At 41.8% G+C, this 20098-nt stretch overlaps 1 protein-coding gene across 1 annotated transcript; it reads right to left on the bottom strand.

The window, feature by feature from the left end:
• Nucleotides 1-2515: 2515 nt before the first annotated feature.
• Nucleotides 2516-7462, bottom strand: LOC135564623 (uncharacterized). Its single transcript, XM_065009990.1, has 4 exons — nt 6702-7462; nt 6242-6339; nt 5934-6111; nt 2516-2616 (listed from the first exon to the last, which is right to left on the bottom strand). The coding sequence occupies exons 1-4, from the start codon at nt 7048-7050 to the stop codon at nt 2516-2518; spliced, it is 726 nt and encodes a 241-aa protein (XP_064866062.1). The 5' UTR covers nt 7051-7462.
• Between the last annotated feature and the right edge of the window lie 12636 nt (nt 7463-20098).

The following is a 20098-nucleotide window of genomic DNA, read 5'->3' as shown; positions in this document are numbered from 1 at the left end:
GTCTATACAGGTATGTGTATGTATATATGTGTATATCTATGTCTATACAGGTATGTATGTATATATGTGTATATCTATGTCTATACAGGTATGTGTATGTATATATGTGTATATCTATGTCTATACAGGTATGTGTATGTATATATGTGTATATGTATGTCTATACAGGTATGTGTATGTATATCTTTCCACAATATTAAGCTGATCTTCCCTCCAGAAAAAAACGGGGAAAAACGTTTATTCAACCAGTGGGAGGTTTGTAAATGCCCCCAGGAAAGTAAAACAAAGAACTCTTCATTGAGACAATAATAAACAGCAATCTGTGGGAGAGTTGTGGTGGATATTATAAAATAAGGATCTGCTGGAGTCCAAGTCAAACCAAGATTCTTTATTTCTGAGCTCAGAGAGAATAACAGAGTTACACAGCGCAGTGTAGACAGTCTGAATTCCTGAAGCATTGGGTGATGAGCACATATCTTTATAGTTTCCTGTTCCTGGGCGGGACTTTATTCATACAAGGACACAGGTGCAAATTGGTTTGCAACACAGGATGATAGTCCCAAGAACAGGAGATTATAACAGGACAGTTTCACAAGGTTAGTCACATACTCAGTTATGTGGACACACAAACAATTAACATTTTCCATTACAGAGTCTGAATATTTTCATTTAATTAAATCATCAGTGGGCCAACAATGCAAATTTTAACAATGGAACTAATGCATCACATCCAAATATCACTTGATTATCTGTAGTGCTGGAGGAATGACACACCCAGATAAACACAAAGAGTTTAAAAAAGGACCATTTAAACACATGGAATCTGATCTATCCTACATTTGAACACAAGGAAACTGATTTACATTATATTCAAACTGACATACTCCATATTGTCATGATGTGGCCTTTTCTGGGTATAGATTGTGACTTCCCCCTCTCCTACACCCAGGTTCTGTTATCTCAGGTCGTAAATTCCTGGCGGAGACTCTCTCCCCCTTTTCATACAGAGAGAGACCACAGAGTGAACAAAGGAATTCACATGGCCAAACTCCTAAATCCCCAAAATGGCCAAATTAAACTATATGTCCACCTTTGAGAGTGTGGGAAGGGTCTGTGGACACTTAAGGGACAGTTATGTTGAGTGTGTTTCATTTGGTGACCTCAGAGAGGACAGGAAACACACATAACTATGTCTCAATGTGTACATTTCTCAATTATGGGGTTTGCATCTAATTATTGTATGAAATGAATGAGTAAAGATGCAACTATATATGAAATTATGTAATGTGATGTTAAACCTTTAATGTGAGAGAATTGTATTCCTTTAAAAGTTTAACTAAGTCATTGGTCCGTCCCCGAGGGCACAGACATGATCTGGTGTCATGGAACCGCCTATCCTATTGTTACGAATAAAAGCCCCTCCTGAAAAAAAATCCTCTTCAGACTGAGCAAACCGAATAGTTTAGACAAGGCATACCTCGCTGTAAGCTGAGGTGGCACATTTGAGTACCAAGACTAGAAAACCATCCCACGTGGAGCATTGGCTACACGGCTGGAAATGGTTCAACTCTGAGACTATCAATCCCAACAGAGTAAGAGCATTGGTGGGTCTGTGGGGGCAGCTAGAAATGATGTAAACCTGGGATGCGAATGACGACAACCGCCGAAACATCTATTCTATGAGAACATTTCTGAATGGTAATCGGAGGTATCCATTCTAACCAAGAAAGACTTTGAACTTCAGGGAAACAGAAGGAGAGAGACTCAGATGAACTCTCCAGCAGACGGACCGGATTCCAACAGATCACAACGGCGTAAATATATATTGACTGCAATTATTCCTGAATGAGTGAGCATTCGTGTGCAAAGGATTAGCATTTCAAATAATATACAGTTGAAGTTGGAAGTTTACATAGTGGGGCAAAAAATTATTTAGTCAGCCACCAATTGTGCAAGTTCTCCCAGTTAAAAAGATGAGAGAGGCCTGTAATTTTCATCATATGTACACTACAACTATGACAGACAAAATGAGAAAAAAAACAGAAATATTTATATATAAACAAGTAAACATTCTCTCCTTTGTGGATTCTCACATGTTTTTTTTACGCTACTGGTGAGTAAAATGCCTTCCCCCCCAGTCTGAACATTTGTAAAGCTTCACTCCTGTGTGTATCCTCTCATGTCTTTTCATGTTAAGTAAATGGTTAAAACTCTTTCCACAATGGGAGCAGCAGTAAGGCTTCTCCCCTGTGTGTATTCGCAAATGATCTTTGAGGATACCTAACTGCATAAAACTCTTTCCACACTGGGAGCAATGGTGAGGCTTCACTCCTGTGTGTATCCTCTCATGTCTTTTCATGTTAAGTAAATGGTTAAAACTCTTTCCGCAATGGGAGCAGTGGTATGGCATCTCCCCTGTGTGAATTCGCTCATGTCTTTTCATGTTTCCTAACTGGCTAAAACTATTTCCACACTGGCCGCAATGGTATGGCTTCTCTCCTGTGTGTGTCCTCTTTCAGGTTCTTTCTTTCCAGGCTTCTTCTAACTTGATCTGGGAGCAGAGGTGTCGTCTTGATGTTGTGGAGGTCTTTGGTTCCTCCAAGTTTGGTTTTCCTCCTGCCAAAGACAGTGTTTATATAAAAAGAGACTAGAATGAAATCTCCAATTTGTGTAAATTTGTTTACATTGCTTTGCCAAGATAATCCATCCACGTGACAGGTGTAGCATATCAAGAAGCTGATTAAACAGCATTACACAGGTGTACCTTGTGCTGGGGACAATAAAAAGCCACTCTAAAATATACAGTTGTCACACAACACAGTGCCATAGATGTCTCAAGTTTTGAGGGAGTGTGCAAATGGATTGGGGACTGCAGGAATATCCACTGGAGCTGCTACCAGAGAATTGAATGTTGCATTCTCTACCATCAGCCGCCTCCAATGTCTTTTTAGAGAATTTGGAAGTCCGTCCAACAGGCCTCACAACTGCAGATCAAGGACCTCCACATCGTCTGAGATCAGCCACCCGGACATCTGATGAAACTGAGGAGTGTTTATCTCTGTAACAAAGCCCTTTTGTGGGGAAAACTCATTCTGATTCGCTGGGCCTGGCTCCCAAGTGGGTGGGCTTACGCACTTATCATAGGTACACTTCAACTGTGAGAGACAGAATCTAAAACAAAAATCCAGAAAATCACATCGTATGATTTTTAAGTAATTAATTTGCATTTTATTGCATGACAAAAGTATTTGATCACCTACCAACCAGTAAGAATTCCAGCTCTCACAGACCTGTTAGTTTTTCTTTAAGAAGCCCTCCTGTTCTCCACTGATTACCTGTATTAACTGCACCTGTTTGAACTTGTTACCTGTATAAAAGACACCTGTCCACACACTCAATCAAACAGACTCCAACCTCTCCACAATGGCCAAGACCAGAGAGCTGTGTAAGGACATCAGGGATAAAATTGTAGACCAGCACAAGGCTAGGATGGGCTACAGGACAATAGGCAAGCGGCTTGGTGAGAAGGCAACAACTGTTGGCGCAATTATTAGAAAATGGAAGAAGTTCAAGATGACGGTCAATCACCCTCTGTCTGGGGCTCCATGAAAGATCTCACCTCGTGAGGCATCAATGATCATGAGGAAGGTGAGGGATCAGCCCAGAACTACACGGCAGGACCTGGTCGATGACCTGAAGAGAGCTGGGACCACAGTCTCAAAGAAAACCATTTTAGTAACACACTACGCCGTCATGGATTAAAATCCTGCAGCGCACGCAAGGTACTCCCTGCTCAAGCCAGCGCATGTCCAGGCCCGTCTGAAGTTTGCCAATGACCATCTGGATGATCCAGAGGAGGATTGGGAGAAGGTCATGTGGTCTGATGAGACAAAAATAGAGCGTTTTGGTCTAAACTCCACTCGCCGTGTTTGGAGGAAGAAGAAGGATGAGTACAACCCCAAGAACACCATCCCCACCGTGAAGCATGGAGGTGGAAACATCATTCTATGGGGATGCTTTTCTGCAAAGAGGACAGGACGACTCCACCGTATTGAGGGGAGGATGGATGGGGCCATGCATCTCGAGATCTTGGCCAACAACCTCCTTCCCTCAGTAAGAGCATTGAAGTTGGGTCGTGGCTGGGTCTTCCAGCATGACAACGACCCGAAACACACAGCCAGGGCAACTAAGGAGTGGCTCCGTAAGAAGCATCTCAAGGTCCTGACCTAGTCAGTCTCCAGACCTGAACCCAATAGTAAATCGTTGGAGCGAGCTGAAAGTCCGTATTGCCCAGCGACAGCCCTGAAACCTGAAGGATCTGGAGAAGGTCTGTATGGAGGAGTGGGCCAAAATCCCTGCAAACAAAGGTTTCTGTACCAAATATTAAGTTCTGCTTTTCTGATGTATCAAATACTTATGTCATGCAATAAAATGCAAATTAATTACTTAAAAATCATACAATGTGATTTCCTTAATTTTTGTTTTAGATTCCGTCTCTCACAGTTGAAGTGTACCTATGATAAAAAATGACAGACCTCTACATGCTTTGTAAGTAGGAAAACCTGCAAAATTGGCAGTGTATCAAATACTTGTTCTCCCCACTGTGTATAGAGAACCAGTCAAAAGTTTGGACACACCTACTCATTTAAGGGTTTTTCTTTATTTTATTATTACTATTTTCTACATTGTAGAATAATAGTGAAGACATCAAAACTATGAAATAACACAAATGGAATCATGTAGTAAACAAAAAAACTGTTAAACAAATCAAAATATATTTTATATTTGAGATTCTTCAAAGTAGCCACCCTTTGTCTTGATGACAGCTTTGCACACTCTTGGCATTCTCTCAACCAACTTCATGAGGTAGTCATCTGGAAAGCATTTCAATTAACAGGTGTGCCTTGTTTAAATATTAATTTGTGTTTTTCCTTCTTAGTGCGTTTGAGCCAATCAGTTGTCTTGTGACAAGTTAAAGGGGTATACAGAAGACAGCCCTATTTGGTAAAAGTCCAAGTCCAAATGGCTCAAATAAGCAAAGAGAAACAACAGTCCATCATTACTTGAAGACATGGTCAGTCAATACCGAATATTTCAAGAACATTGAAACTTTCTTGAAGTACAGTTGCAAAAAAACATCAAAAGCTATGATGAAACTGGCTCTCATGAGGACCTCCACAGGAAAGGAAGACCCTCAGAAATTGCATCCCAAATAAATGATTTACAGAGTTCAATTAAGAGACACATCTCAACATCAACTGTTCAGAGGAGACTGTGTGAATCAATAAGCATGAGCAATGGACCGGTGGAAATCTGTCCTTTGGTCTGATGAGTCCAAATTTGAGATTTCCGGTTCCAACCGACATGTCTGTGAGACGCAGAGTAGGTGAACGGATGATCTCCACATGTGTGTTTCCCACCGTGAAGCATTGATGAGCATTCATGAGTGATGGTGCTTTGCTGGTGACACTGTTTGTGATTTATTTAGAATTCAAGTCATACTTAACCAGCATCGCTACCACAGCATTCTGCAGCGATACACCATCCCATCTGGTTTGCGCTTAGTGGGACTATCATTTGTGTTTCAACAGGACAATGACCTAACCACAACCAGGCTGTGTAAGTGCTATTTGACCAAGAAGGAGAGTGATGGAGTGCTGCATCAGATAACCTGGCCTCCACAATCACCTGACCTCAACCCAAATTGAGATGGTTTGGGCTGAGTTGGACCGCAGAGTGACGGAAAAGTAGCCAACATGTGCCCAGCATATGTGGGAACTCCTTCAAGACTGTTGGAAAAGCATTCCAGGTTAAGCTGGTTGAGAGAATACCAAGAGTGTGCAAAGTTGTTTTTGTATTAGTCAGGGACAGCCCTATTGGGAACAGATACCAATGGGCAGATCTATTTTATTTGTTAAAACTACAGCACTTACTTTGATGTGTCAAATCTGATCCTTTCTTCTCTTCTCCTCCTCTCACAGTTCCACTCAGCCCCGTTGTTTTCCTGCAGTCTACCAGCAGCACAGACAACCTCTTCATACCCAGCAGTAAGGTGCTACCAGGAGAGGCACGACACAGGGTCTCCGGGAGGGCGGAAGGGCTAGCATTGTCCTGGTAACCATAAAGAGGGGACACAGACACATATCATTATGGATGCTGATGTCACTGTTGTCATAAAGTGCCTTACAGAAACCCAGACCCAGATAGAGCAAGCTGTATCCTAGACCAGACCAAGCTGTACCATCTGGTGTTCTGATCTGGAGAGACTCTTCTCTGCCTCGTCAGCATCAGGATGTTGTTGAGGCTCCCCAGAGGATCCACGATAGTCATGTCTCTCTCCTGTGTGAACGAGAACATCAAACAGATGGTGAACTTATCATCAATTATTACTGTCTATTACAGTCATAGGGTCTTATCAGAGGCATTAATATCTCTAAATTAATTGGGTGCCTTTTGTGTCCCTTTGATATTTTAAGTATAAATTATGCTCCATTATTACATTTTAAAAGCCTGTTATATATAATTAAATCTCATTTAAAAGTCCCAAAATATATGTAGCAATGGCAGATTGACCCTTTAACAATTTATATAGTACTGAACATCATATTGAAGTGAAGAACTTCAGTAGAATGCCCCTTAAAAACCACACATTAATTCAACAACTGCATAGTTTGTGCCCCTGTTTTTAAGACAGTACTCACTGGTGTTAATCTGATATTCTGTCTCCTCCTCTTTCACTCCCAAAACGTCTTCCTCCTTCACCTTTACTGAGATAGAACCTTTTAGAGAGGAAGAGGATGCTTTCTCTTCTTTCCCTATAACAGCCTCCTCTTCCTCCTTTTTCATTCTGAAAGGTTCTTTCTCTCCTTTCACTGTAATATCCTCCTCTTCGTCTTTCACGACAATGTTCAGCGCCAGAGCTTCTTTCTCTCCTTTCACTGTAATATCCTCCTCTTCATCTTTCACGACAATGTTCAGCGCCAGAGCTTCTTTCTCCGAACAGCAGACATCCTCTTCTTTAGCAGGGGATGAGTAGTTTAATGAGCTCATGGTCAGGGATGTTAGCTAGCTAGTTAGCATTAGCGAATAGCCTAGTGCTCTGCTCAGTATCAATCTTTAACACATTTGCAACTTGAACAAGCAAATTAGGTTCAAGTTAACGTCAACTGAAATATGTTTTATACACTGCGATTAGCTAATGTACACTAACATGGCCTAAAACGTCAATCTTTCAGTTTTACCTTGTCCAGCAAGCTACCCAGGTGGTTGAAATAGTATCCGTGTTGTTGTTCCTGAAGAAGCGTCCGTCCAGTCCATTATACGTCACGCAAGAAGCATCACCTGAAAGACGCTCATCGCCATCTGCTGGCTGGAGTGGGTAACGCAGTTTGGAAACAATAGTTACGACACTTTTTGTATTGGAAAGAACGTCATAATTATTTAACAATAAGCTGATATATTTTCTCTTACGTCTTACAACTACAACTTTCCTGTACACAGACGTAAAAGCGTAATATGAATATGTAGATGATGCATACATACTTCTATGAATAGATAGTGTGTTTATACACATTTTCTCTGTTCATTTTTCACAATCGTTTTTGTCTAGATGTGACCATACTCTTCCCTTAAAGCCATGCTCTATAAGATACAAATAATCCTGTAAACAATAGAGCAAATGCATCACATGGAAATAGCACTTGAATATCTGTCCTGCTATACACTGAGTATACAAAACATTAAGAACACCTGCTCCTTCCATGACATAGACTGACCAGGTGAATCCAGGTGAAAGCTATGATCCCTTACTGATGTCACTAGTTAAATCCACTTCAATCCGTGTAGATGAAGGGAGGAGGCCGGTTAAAGAAGGATTGTTAAGCCTTGAGACAAATGAGACATGGATTGTGTCTGAGTACCATTCAGAGGGTGAATTGGGAAGACTAAATATTTAAGTGCCTTTGAACGGGGTATGGTAGTAGGTTCCAGGCGCACCGATTTGTGATTTGTTTTTCAAACTCAACAGTTTCCCATGTGTACCAAGAATGGTCCACCACCGTAACAGTGGAGGTCAGTGCCGTTTAAGATGAGGGAGGACCATTTTGTTTTTCATGGGCATGTCCTTATTTCTACTACAGCATGTTGGATGACTGTCATTCATATTCCATTCACCCTGTTCAATGTAACAGTGATAGGTTTGGACTACTACATGATACTAACATTTTCCCTATACCCATCATGAGGTAGCTACAACCTAGTCTATGAATGAAAGTTTACAATGTAGGTGCACACAGGTTGAGAGAAAATTTTAAGGTGACAGACAGTGACACATTCAATACCACTCTCACCTACTGATCTAGAATGTAATCATTAGTCCAGCAGTTGCAAACGAGAGTTGTTTAAAAACAAATTCAGGTATGTTTATCCCCGTTTTGTTCCAGGGAAGAAATGTTTTTCAACAGAATCGTCGGAATGAATACACCCCTGATCATGTGTAAACACAGTTCACTTTCATTACAGCCACGTTGTATTCCTTCTCTCCTCCTCTCACCTTTTCCCTTCGCTTCTGGACTTCAATGCACAACACATCAGCTGTATGTGACCAGGTGAAAAAAAACGTTTCCAAAACCTCGTAGGTTTGTATTGAAGTCAAATTACTCAGAGGAGAAACGGAAACTCGCTGTTCAGGCTACAACATGGTGCTACCCTACAGAATGCTGCTGAGGCTACTGTAGACCTTCATGTTTTCATCAATTATTTGGTGACGTGATTATTTTTAATATAGTTTATAGCCTCCCCTTCCTCCTCTGAGGAGCCTCCCCTTCCTCCTCTGAGGAGCCTCCCCTTCCTCCTCTCAGGAGCCTCCCCCTCCTCCTCTCAGGAGCTTCCCCTTCCTCCTCTGAGGAGCCTCCCCTTTCTCCTCTGAGGAGCATCCCCTTCCTCCTCTCAGGAGCCTCCCCTTCCTCCTCTGAGGAGCCTCCACTGCACCCAAAGGAAGCATTGGAGTCAACATGGGCCAGCATCCCTGTGGAAAGCTTTCGACACCTTGTCGAGTCCATGCCCCGATGAATTGAGGCTATTCTGAGGGAGAAAGGGGAGGGTCCAACTCCATATTAGGAAGGTGTTCGAAATGTTTGGTATAATCAGTGGATATATCTGCCATTTAGCAGACACTTTTATCCAAAGGGATTTGCAGTCATGTGTACAAACACTTTACATATGGGTGGTCCCAGGAATCAAACCCACTACCCTGGTTTAACAAGCACTATACTCCACCAACTGAGCTACAGGACCACAAGGAATGATCAAGGAATGACGCAGATAAACACACACAGCCTGAGTTTCAAAAATATAATTGAATCAAAGACCGTAACATTGAAACTGCATATTTAGTTACAATCAAATATTATTTGTCACATGCGCTGAATACAACAGGTGTAGATCTTAACGTGAAATGCTTACTGACAAGCCCTTAACCAACAACGTAGATAAGAAAAATAAGGGTTAAGAAAATATTACCAAAATAAAAAGTTTTAAAAAGTAACACAATAAAAAACAATAACGAGGCAAAATACAGGAGGTACCAGTACAGAGTCAATGTGGAGGCTATATAAAGGGGGTACCAGTACAGAGTCAATGTGGAGGCTATATACATGGGGTACCAGTACAGAGTCAATGTGGAGGCTATATACAGGGGGTACCAGTACAGAGTCAATGTGGAGGCTATATACAGGAGGTACCAGTACAGAGTCAATGTGGAGGCTATATACAGGAGGTACCAGTACAGAGTCAATGTGGAGGCTATATACAGGAGGTACCAGTACAGAGTGAATGTGGAGGCTATATACAGGAGGTACCAGTACAGAGTCAATGTGGAGGCTATATACAGGGGGTACCAGTACAGAGTCAATGTGGAGGCTATATACAGGACATACCAGTACAGAGTCAATGTGGAGGCTATATACAGGACATACCAGTACAGAGTCAATGTGGAGGCTATATACTGGGGGTACCAGTACAGAGTCAATGTGGAGACTATATACAGGGGGTACCAGTACAGAGTCAATGTGGAGGCTATATACAGGGGGTACTAGTACAGAGTCAATGTGGAGGCTATATACAGGAGGTACCAGTACAGAGTCAATGTGGAGGCTATATACAGGAGGTACCAGTACAGAGTCAATGTGGAGACTATATACAGGGGGTACCAGTACAGAGTCAATGTGGAGGCTATATACAGGAGGTACTAGTACAGAGTCAATGTGGAGGCTATATACAGGGGGTACCAGTACAGAGTCAATGTGGAGGCTATATACAGGGGGTACCAGTACAGAGTCAATGTGGAGGCTATATACAGGGGGTACTAGTACAGAGTCAATGTGGAGGCTATATACAGGAGGTACTAGTACAGAGTCAATGTGGAGGCTATATACAGGGGGTACCAGTACAGAGTCAATGTGGAGGCTATATACAGGAGGTACTAGTACAGAGTCAATGTGGAGGCTATATACAGGGGGTACCAGTACAGAGTCAATGTGGAGGCTATATACAGGGGGTACTAGTACAGAGTCAATGTGGAGGCTATATACAGGAGGTACCAGTACAGAGTCAATGTGGAGGCTATATACAGGGGGTACCAGTACAGAGTCAATGTGGAGGCTATATACAGGGGGTACCAGTACAGAGTCAATGTGGAGGCTATATACAGGGGGTACCAGTACAGAGTCAATGTGGAGGCTATATACAGGGGGTACCAGTACAGAGTCAATGTGGAGACTATATACAGGAGGTACCAGTACAGAGTCAATGTGGAGACTATATACAGGGGGTACCAGTACAGAGTCAATGTGGAGGCTGTATACAGGGGGTACCAGTACAGAGTCAATGTGGAGGCTATATACAGGAGGTACTAGTACAGAGTTAATGTGGAGGCTATATACAGGGGGTACTAGTACAGAGTCAATGTGGAGGCTATATACAGGGGGTACCAGTACAGAGTCAATGTGGAGGCTATATACAGGAGGTACCAGTACAGAGTTAATGTGGAGGCTATATACAGGGGGTACCAGTACAGAGTCAATGTGGAGACTATATACAGGAGGTACCAGTACAGAGTCAATGTGGAGGCTATATACAGGGGGTACCAGTACAGAGTCAATGTGGAGACTATATACAGGAGGTACCAGTACAGAGTCAATGTGGAGACTATATACAGGGGGTACCAGTACAGAGTCAATGTGGAGGCTATATACAGGAGGTACCAGTACAGAGTCAATGTGGAGGCTATATACAGGGGGTACCAGTACAGAGTCAATGTGGAGGCTATATACAGGGGGTACCAGTACAGAGTCAATGTGGAGGCTATATACAGGGGGTACCAGTACAGAGTCAATGTGGAGGCTATATACAGGGGGTACCAGTACATAGTCAATGTGGAGGCTATATACAGGGGGTACCAGTACAGAGTCAATGTGGAGGCTATATACAGGGGTACCAGTACAGAGTCAATGTGGAGGCTATATACAGGGGGTACCAGTACAGAGTCAATGTGGAGGCTATATACAGGGGGTACCAGTACAGAGTCAATGTGGAGGCTATATACAGGAGGTACCAGTACAGAGTCAATGTGGAGGCTATATACAGGAGGTACCAGTACAGAGTCAATGTGGAGGCTATATACAGGGGGTACCAGTACAGAGTCAATGTGGAGGCTATATACAGGGGGTACCAGTACAGAGTCAATGTGGAGGCTTGTTAGGAAATGATGATTAATATGACTGAACAAATCATTTTAAATGGAACTGTAAGTAAACTTATACTCTGTTATATTATATCTGATTAACAATATGAGTTCATAAGAAGAAATTGTGTGACAGGACAAGTAGGAATAGAATGTTAATGAACACCATTTCTACTGGGCAGGAACAAATGGGTTGTGGACTGTGTAAACACATAAGGTCGTTAGCCTATGGTTGACCCAACCTGAAACTTAGCTCTGGGGTTTTTAGATTAGGCAGTGAGTGCATTCCTAGGGTTTCTGTTAATTAAACCTGTCAGTTCAGTGGTGATCGATAATGTTGAGGGGTCAAAAGTTATCTGGGAGTGTGTTAGTAAGTTAGAATGAACTCTTCACCTTACTTTGTCCTGTCGAGAGAGGGGGGCTCGTTTTAAGACAGTGAAATGACGTCATGATCTGTATTTAAACTGATGCTTTTGTTTTGAGTGGTAGCGCGCTCCGAGAATAAATTCTATTACCTATTATTTAAAGACTGGTCTGCGTCTATTTTATGCAACAAGAAATCTTACAAATTCTCATAAAATAGATGAAGGGCTTTCAATTGATGAAAGCACATTGGCATAATTAAATTATACTAACAAGGCTATATACAGGGGGTACCAGTACAGAGACAAACTGAACAATTCGGGGAGAAGGGTCTTGGTCAGGGACATTACTGAGAACCCAATGGTCACTCTGACAGAGCTCAAGACTTCCTCTGTGGAGATGGGAGAACCTTCCAGAAGGACAACCATCTCTGCAGCACTCCACCAATTTGGCCTTTTTGGTAGAGTGGCCAGACGGAAGCCACTTCTCAGTAAAAGGCACATGAAAGTCTGTTTGGAGTTTGCCAAAAGGCACCTAAAGGACTCTCAGACCATGAGAAACAAGATTCTCTGATCTGATGAAACCAAGATTAAACACTTTGGCCTGAATGCCAAGCGTCAGGTCTGGAGGAAACCTGGCAATATCCCTACGGTGAATCATGGTGATGCAATATCATGGTGTTATTGGGGATATTTTTCAGCGGCAGGGACTGGGAGACTAGTCAGGATCGAGGGAAAGATGTACAGAGCAAAGTACAGAGAGATAATTGATGAAAACCTGCTCAAGAGCACTCAGGACCTCAGACTGGGGCAAAGGTTCACCTTCCAACAGGACAACGACCCTAAGCACACAGCGAAGACAACATAGAAGTGGCTTTGGAACAAGTCTCTGAATGTCCTTGAATGGCCCAGCCAGAGCCCGGATTTGAACCTGATCGAACAACTGAAAATAGCTGCGCAGTGACGCTCTCCATCCAAACTGACAGATCTTGAGAGGATCTGCAGAGAAGAATGTGAGAAAACACCACAAATACAGGGGTGCCAAGATTGTAGTGTTATACCCAAGGCGGCTTGAGGCTATAATCACTGCCAAAAGTGCTTCAACAAAGCACTGAGTTAAGGTTCTGAATACTTATTTAAATGTGATATTTCAGTTTTAATTTTAAAATGCATTTGCAAACATTTCTAAAATCCTGTTTTTGCTTCGTCATTATAGGGTGTTGTTGTGCAGATTCATGAGGAAAACCTCCCAATTGAATCAATTTTAGAATATTCCAGTAAATTCAGGAAGTAAACTGAAAATTCCAATTATCTTCTATGGTTTTCAATGAGGAAAATGTGGAATTTGGTTTACTTTCTGAATTGACTGGAATTTAAATGGAACTTGACTTCAACCTGGTTCTGATCTTCATTCCTTCACAGCCTTCATCAGTCTCTGATCCTTCATTCCTAAGCCTTCATCACCGAGTCTCTTCACTGTCTGATCTTCATTCCTACAGCCTTCATCACATTCCTATCCCTGGAGTCTCTTCACTGTCTGATCTTCATTCCTACAGCCTTCATCACCGTCCCTGGAGTCTCTTCACTGAGTAAGTAAAGATAGTATAAGAAACCTCTCCCATTCTACTTGTCTATTATCTTTGTTTAGAAATAGTCATTTGTGTGACCTACTGATTTTCCCTACAATTTATTTTAAGGATTTAGAAATATAAATGAAATGGTAGAATGAGGAATGTCAGAGTCTGGAATATAAATATATACAATTTGTTTAAAATGTATATGATGGTGTGTCTAGACATTATGGACCTGTATATGAATATAAAAGGTGTGCACAGCTGTGTTATATCAGTGATGAGCCTGACTAGAATTTCCATAGGATGACACCTTGAACAGTGAATTCCAGGGCATGGAGTACTGGGTGGTCACTAGTAACAGTGACTAAGTTCAGGGCAGGATACTGGGTTGTTGATCTAGTGGTGACTCAGTCAGATCACTGGACATTACGGACTAGATAACATTCCTAAGTTCATCAAGTCAGGATACTGTTGGTATGGGCTAGTAACAGTGACTAAGTTCAGGGCAGGAGGTGGTTGACAGCTAGTAACAGTGACTAAGTTCAGGGCAGGATACTGGGTGGTAGACGGCTAGTAACAGACTAAGTTCAAGAGGATACCTCTCCCATTGACTAAGTTGGGCTACTGGGTGGTGACTTTGTATTCAGGGCAGGATACTGGGTGGTAGACCTAGTAACAGTGACTAAGTTCAGGGCAGGATACTGTGGTTTGAATGAGGAATGTCAGTGACATATAACAGTGACTACAGTTCAGGGCAGGTATATGGGTGGTCTAGACATTATGGCTAGTAACAGTGACTATAGTTCAGGGCAGGATACTGGGTGTTCTTATTGCCTTGAACAGTGACTACAGGGCAGGATACTGGGTGGTAACAGTTGACTAAGTTCAGGGCAGGGTACTGGGCGGACTGGCTAGAAGTGACTATTTGAACATTCATATTGGACAGCCTTACCTATAGAGTAGCACCACCACCCATCAGCCCATTCTCTTCTTGATGTCAAAGCTGCAGTGTATTGTTGCTATAGGAGTTTATGATTAATAATCCTATTTCAAGACACACTAAGATGTCACCATACTATTCATTTAAAGCCCCTCTGTCAGATATAAATAATCAGAGTGGGAAACCAACTGACATGGAAACAATGGAGCAAATGTATCACTATCAGAGGGGTGCATTATGACATCAGATAGAACTACTCAGACATTCCAAATATCACTTGATTATCAGAGGGGTGAATTATGACATCATATAGAACTACTCAGACATTCCAAATCAGGCTTCATCCACATCATGAAGGTGGATATTGATCCAACCATTTCAAAAGTAATGACTGGGCTGATGGAAACAGGATATGCCTGTACACTTTTATAAATGCTGACAGACGATTTGTTACTTCGTTTGACAATTTGTTTGTATATTTGTGTCAGTAAAAATGTCTAAGTGAGAAATGGCTGTGGAAACTCCTTAATGATAACAATCACATCTTAGTTAACTTGGAGTCACATGATATGTTGTGTGGTCCTCCCACTATGACTTGAGAAACCATGTAGTTTATTAGGCTACAGATGAAATAAGTTATGAACTTCACAGGGTGGTGAAAGTGCACGTGATGAGCTTGATGCTCCTTTCCAATACATTTTGAGGTTCTTATTCTGGTGACATGATGATCGATGCTTGGTTGCCATTTGACAAATAAAATAATAATCTCATCATTCGGGTAAAAACTTTTATTCAACCAGTGGGAGGTTTGTAAATGCCCCCAGGAAAGTCGAAAGAGGAACTCTTCATTGAGACAATAATAAACAGCAATCCTTGGGAGAGTTGTGGTGGATATTATAAAATAAGGATCTGCTGGAGTCCAAGTCAAACCAAGATTCTTTATTTCTGAGCTCAGAGAGAATAACAGAGTTACACAGCGCAGTGTAGACAGTCTGAATTCCTGAAGCATTGAGTGATTAGCAAATATCTTTATAGTTTCCTGTTCCTGGGCGGGACTTTATTCATACAAGGACACAGGTGCAAATTGGTTTGCAACACAGGATGATAGTCCCAAGAACAGGAGCTTATAATAGGACAGTTTCACAAGGTTAGTCACATACTCAGTTATGTGGACACACAAACAATTAACATTTTCCATTACAGAGTCTGAACAATTTCATTTCATTAAATCATCAGTGGGCCAACAATGCAAATGTCAACAATGGAACTAATGCATCACATCCAAATATCACTTGATTATCTGTAGTGCTGGAGGAATGACACACCCAGATAAACACACAAAGAGTTTAAAAAAGGACAGTTTAAAAGAAGGAACCTGATCTCCTTTATATTCAAACTGACAGACTCCATATTCAATTCATGTTTTCTAATAAAAACAAACAAATATATGTTTGAGTATACCCTGTACCATTTAATTTCATCTGGTAAAGACAGGTAAACACATTGTCAGTCAACAATATAAGACAACGGGAGCACTGTGTATGTTCTCTGATGAATTTTAAGTCAATGTGATGTGAAATATCAACATACACGCTAAGAGAAGTAATTTCTCTCTCCTGTGTGGATTCTCTAATGACGTTTAAGTGACTTATGAGTAATATGTTTTCCCACAGTCTGAGCTTTTCTAAGCCTTCTCCTCTGTGTGCAGTCTAATGTGTTCTTTCAGGCTTCCTAAATGGGCAAATGGTTTGCACCCTGGGAGGAGTGGTAAGGCTTCTCTCCTGTGTGTATTCTCTCATGTAGTTTCAGGTGTCCATTCTGGTTGAAAAACTTTCCACATTGGGAGCAGTGGTAAGGCTTCTCTCCTGTGTGTATTCTCTCATGTTGTTTCAGCATCCCCGACCGGTTGAAACACTTTCCACATTGGGAGCAGTGGTAAGGCTTCTCTCCTGTGTGTATTCTCTCATGTTGTTTCAGCTCCCTTTCTGGGAGCAGTGAAACACTTTCCACATTGGGAGCAGTGGTAAGGCTTCTCTCCTGTGTGTATTCTCTCATGTTGTTTCAGCTCCCCCAATGGTTGAAACACTTTCCACATTGGGAGCAGTGGTAAGGCTTCTCTCCTGTGTGTATTCTCTCATGTTGTTTCAGCTCCCCGAATGGTTGGGTGAAACACTTTCCACATTGGGAGCAGTGGTAAGGCTTCTCTCCTGTGTGTATTCTCTCATGTTGTTTCAGCTCCCCGACCACTTTCCACATTGGTTGAAACACTTTCCACATTGGGAGCAGTGGTAAGGCTTCTCTCCTGTGTGTATTCTCTCATGTTCTTTCAGGTCCCCCAACGGGGGTGAAACACTTTCCACATTGGGAGCAGTGGTAAGGCTTCTCTCCTGTGTGTATTCTCTCATGTTCTTTCAGCTCCCCAAACGGTTGAAACACTTTCCACATTGGGAGCAGTGGTAAGGCTTCTCTCCTGTGTGTATTCTCTCATGTTGTTTCAGGTCCCCAAACGGCTTTTCCACATTGGGAGCAGTGGTAAGGCTTCTCTCCTGTGTGTATTCTCTCATGTTGTTTCAGCTTCCCCTCGGTTGAAACACTTTCCACATTGGGAGCAGTGGTAAGGCTTCTCTCCTGTGTGTATTCTCTCATGTTGTTTCAGCATCCCCCCAACGGGTGAAACACTTTCCACATTGGGAGCAGTGGTAAGGCTTCTCTCCTGTGTGATTCTCTCATGTTGTTTCAGCATCCCCGAACGGTGAAACACTTTCCACATTGGGAGCAGTGGTAAGGCTTCTCTCCTGTGTGTATTCTCTCGTGTTGTTTCAGCTCCCTCTCAAACACTTTCCACATTGGGAGCAGTGGTAAGGCTTCTCTCCTGTGTGTATTCTCTCATGTTGTTTCAGCTGTGCTTTCTGGTTGAAACACTTTCCACATTGGGAGCAGTGGTAAGGCTTCTCCCTGTGTGTATTCTCTCATGTTGTTTCAGTTGTGCTTTCTGTTTAAAACTCTTTTCACACTGGGAGCACTGGTGTCTGGGTTTGGACCCCTCTCTGGTTCCTCTGAGTCTGGTCTTTCTCCTGCCAAAGATAGTGTTATTTTTAAATAGAGACCCAAATGAAACCACATGATAAAACAACCTTGCTACGAGGGTAAATCCTAAATCAGATCTCTCAATAACCTGAGGCCAGTTTTAACAATCTTAGTGTGATTTTAAAACAAATGTAGAGCTTCCTGGTAATTACTGCTATGTTTACATTACTTATTCATCCTGTTTTACAAGTCAGAACACAAAAACATAGACAGTTCTAGGACACTGAAGACACAGACGTCGCTGGATTCCAATTGAACAGGTGGTTCTAAATATATAACTTTCATAGCTGTATGATACAGAATGTGACCTACACACTTCCTTAAACATAAAACAACTAAAGAAGTAATTTTGTGTGGAAGTCCAAAACTTGTTTTTACGTCACAGATACAAAGCACATCAGTAACATCTCCCCGTTGTTGAAAGGGTTCGACACATTGCTGTTTAATTGGACCAATTTCTTATTTAGACATTCACAGATTTTCAACATTTTGATTATCGCTGATGTCATATTTTGGGTAAATGTTCCTAAAACTGATAGTAACAACAAAAAACAAAAATATAAACGCAACATGTAAAGTGTTGGATGTTTCATGAGCTGAACAAAAAAAGATTGCAGAATTTTTTACATCCCTGTTAGTCAACATTCATTCTTTGCCAAGATAATCCATCCACCTGACAGGTGAGGCATATCAAGAAGCTGATTGAACAGCTTGCTTATTACACAGGTGCACCTTGTGCTGGGGATAATAAAAGGCTACATCGAAAATGTGTAGTTTGTTCACACAACAATGCCACAGATCTCTGAGGGAGCGGGCAATTGGCATGCTGACTGCAGGAATGTCCACTGGAGCTGTTACGGAATTGAATGTACAGTACCAGTCAAAAGTTTGGACTCACCTACTCATTCAAGGGTTTTTCTTTATTTTTACTATTTTCTACATTGTAGAAAAACACATGGAATCATGTAGTAACCACAAGTGTTAAATCAAAATATATATTTTATTCTTCAAAAGTTGCCACCCTTGCTTTCTCTCAAACAGCTTCACCTGGAATCCTTTTCCAACAGTCTTGTAGGCGTTCCCACATATGCTGAGAACTTGTAGGCCGCTTTCCCTTCACCTCTGCGATCCAACTCATCCCAAACCATCTTGATTTGGTTGAGGTCGGGGGATTGTGTAGGCCAGGTCATCTGATGCAGCACTCCATCACTCTCCTTCTTGGTAAAATAGCTCTTACACAGCCTGGAGGTGTGTTGGGTCATTGTCCTGTTGAAAATTAAATGACAGTGGGACTAAGCCCAAACCAGATGGGATGGCATATAGCTGTAGAATGCTGTGGAAGCCATGCTGGTTAAGTGTGACTTTGATTTATTTATTCATGACATTGTCAACAGCAAAGCACCCGCACACCATCACATCTCCTCCTCCATGCTTCACGGTGGGAACCACACATGCGGAGAATCTGTTCATCTACTCTTCGTCTCACAAAGACATGATGCTCGAATCCAAAAATCTCAAATTTGGACTCATCAGACCCAAGGACAGATATCCACCGGTCTAATGTCCATTGCTCGTTTTTCTTGGCCCAAGCAAGTCTCTTCTTCTTATTGGTGTGCTTGAGTAGTGGTTTCTTTGCAGCAATTCAACCATGAAGGCCTGATTCACACAGTCTCCTCTGAACAGTTGATATTGAGATGTGTCTGTTCATTCAACTCTGTGAAGCATTTATTTGGGCAGCAATTTCTGAGGCTGGTAACTCTAATGAACTTATCCTCTGCAGCAGAAGTAACTCTGGGTCTTCAATAAAATCAAATTAATTCCTTAAAAATAATTCAATGGATTTTCTGTTTTTGCCCGTTCTCTTTTGAAGCCTTATTTGCCCCCAGCTGTGCTTGACATAATATGGAACTGATTGCCCCCCATCTATCTTCTGTATACCCCCTACCTTGTCACAACAAACTGAACATGGCTCAAACCCCAGCCATCCTAAAACCTGATTAATCTCACATTAAATGAACCTCCCCAAAGCCTTAAACACGGGCACCCTATTTATCATTTTAACCAACTTGCCCTCTTAAACACCTCTGCTTTCTCAGGACCAGGTCTAGAATATGCCTATAATTGCCAGCATTAGGATAGAAAACACAAACGTTTCATCAACACTGTAAAAATATTGTCTGTGAATATAACAGAACTGATATTGCAGGGTATCCTGAGAAAATTGATCTCAATCAGGAAGTCACTGCTTATTTTTTTAAAAATGCCTCTAACCATCTTAAATAAGCATCCCTATTGACCATTGAAAGGATATCAGATATAGATTCCTTTTTCTGGCTTCCCCAGTCTACAGTCACTAACACATAAAACATCAGGCTTTTGCATTTTGAAAAATGAG

The sequence above is a fragment of the Oncorhynchus nerka genome, linkage group LG25 (assembly GCF_034236695.1).
Source record: "Oncorhynchus nerka isolate Pitt River linkage group LG25, Oner_Uvic_2.0, whole genome shotgun sequence".
In the NCBI taxonomy this organism is placed as follows: Eukaryota; Metazoa; Chordata; class Actinopteri; order Salmoniformes; family Salmonidae; genus Oncorhynchus; species Oncorhynchus nerka.
Note: the sequence above shows the minus strand (reverse complement) of the source record. Positions and strands in the feature narration are given on the sequence as shown.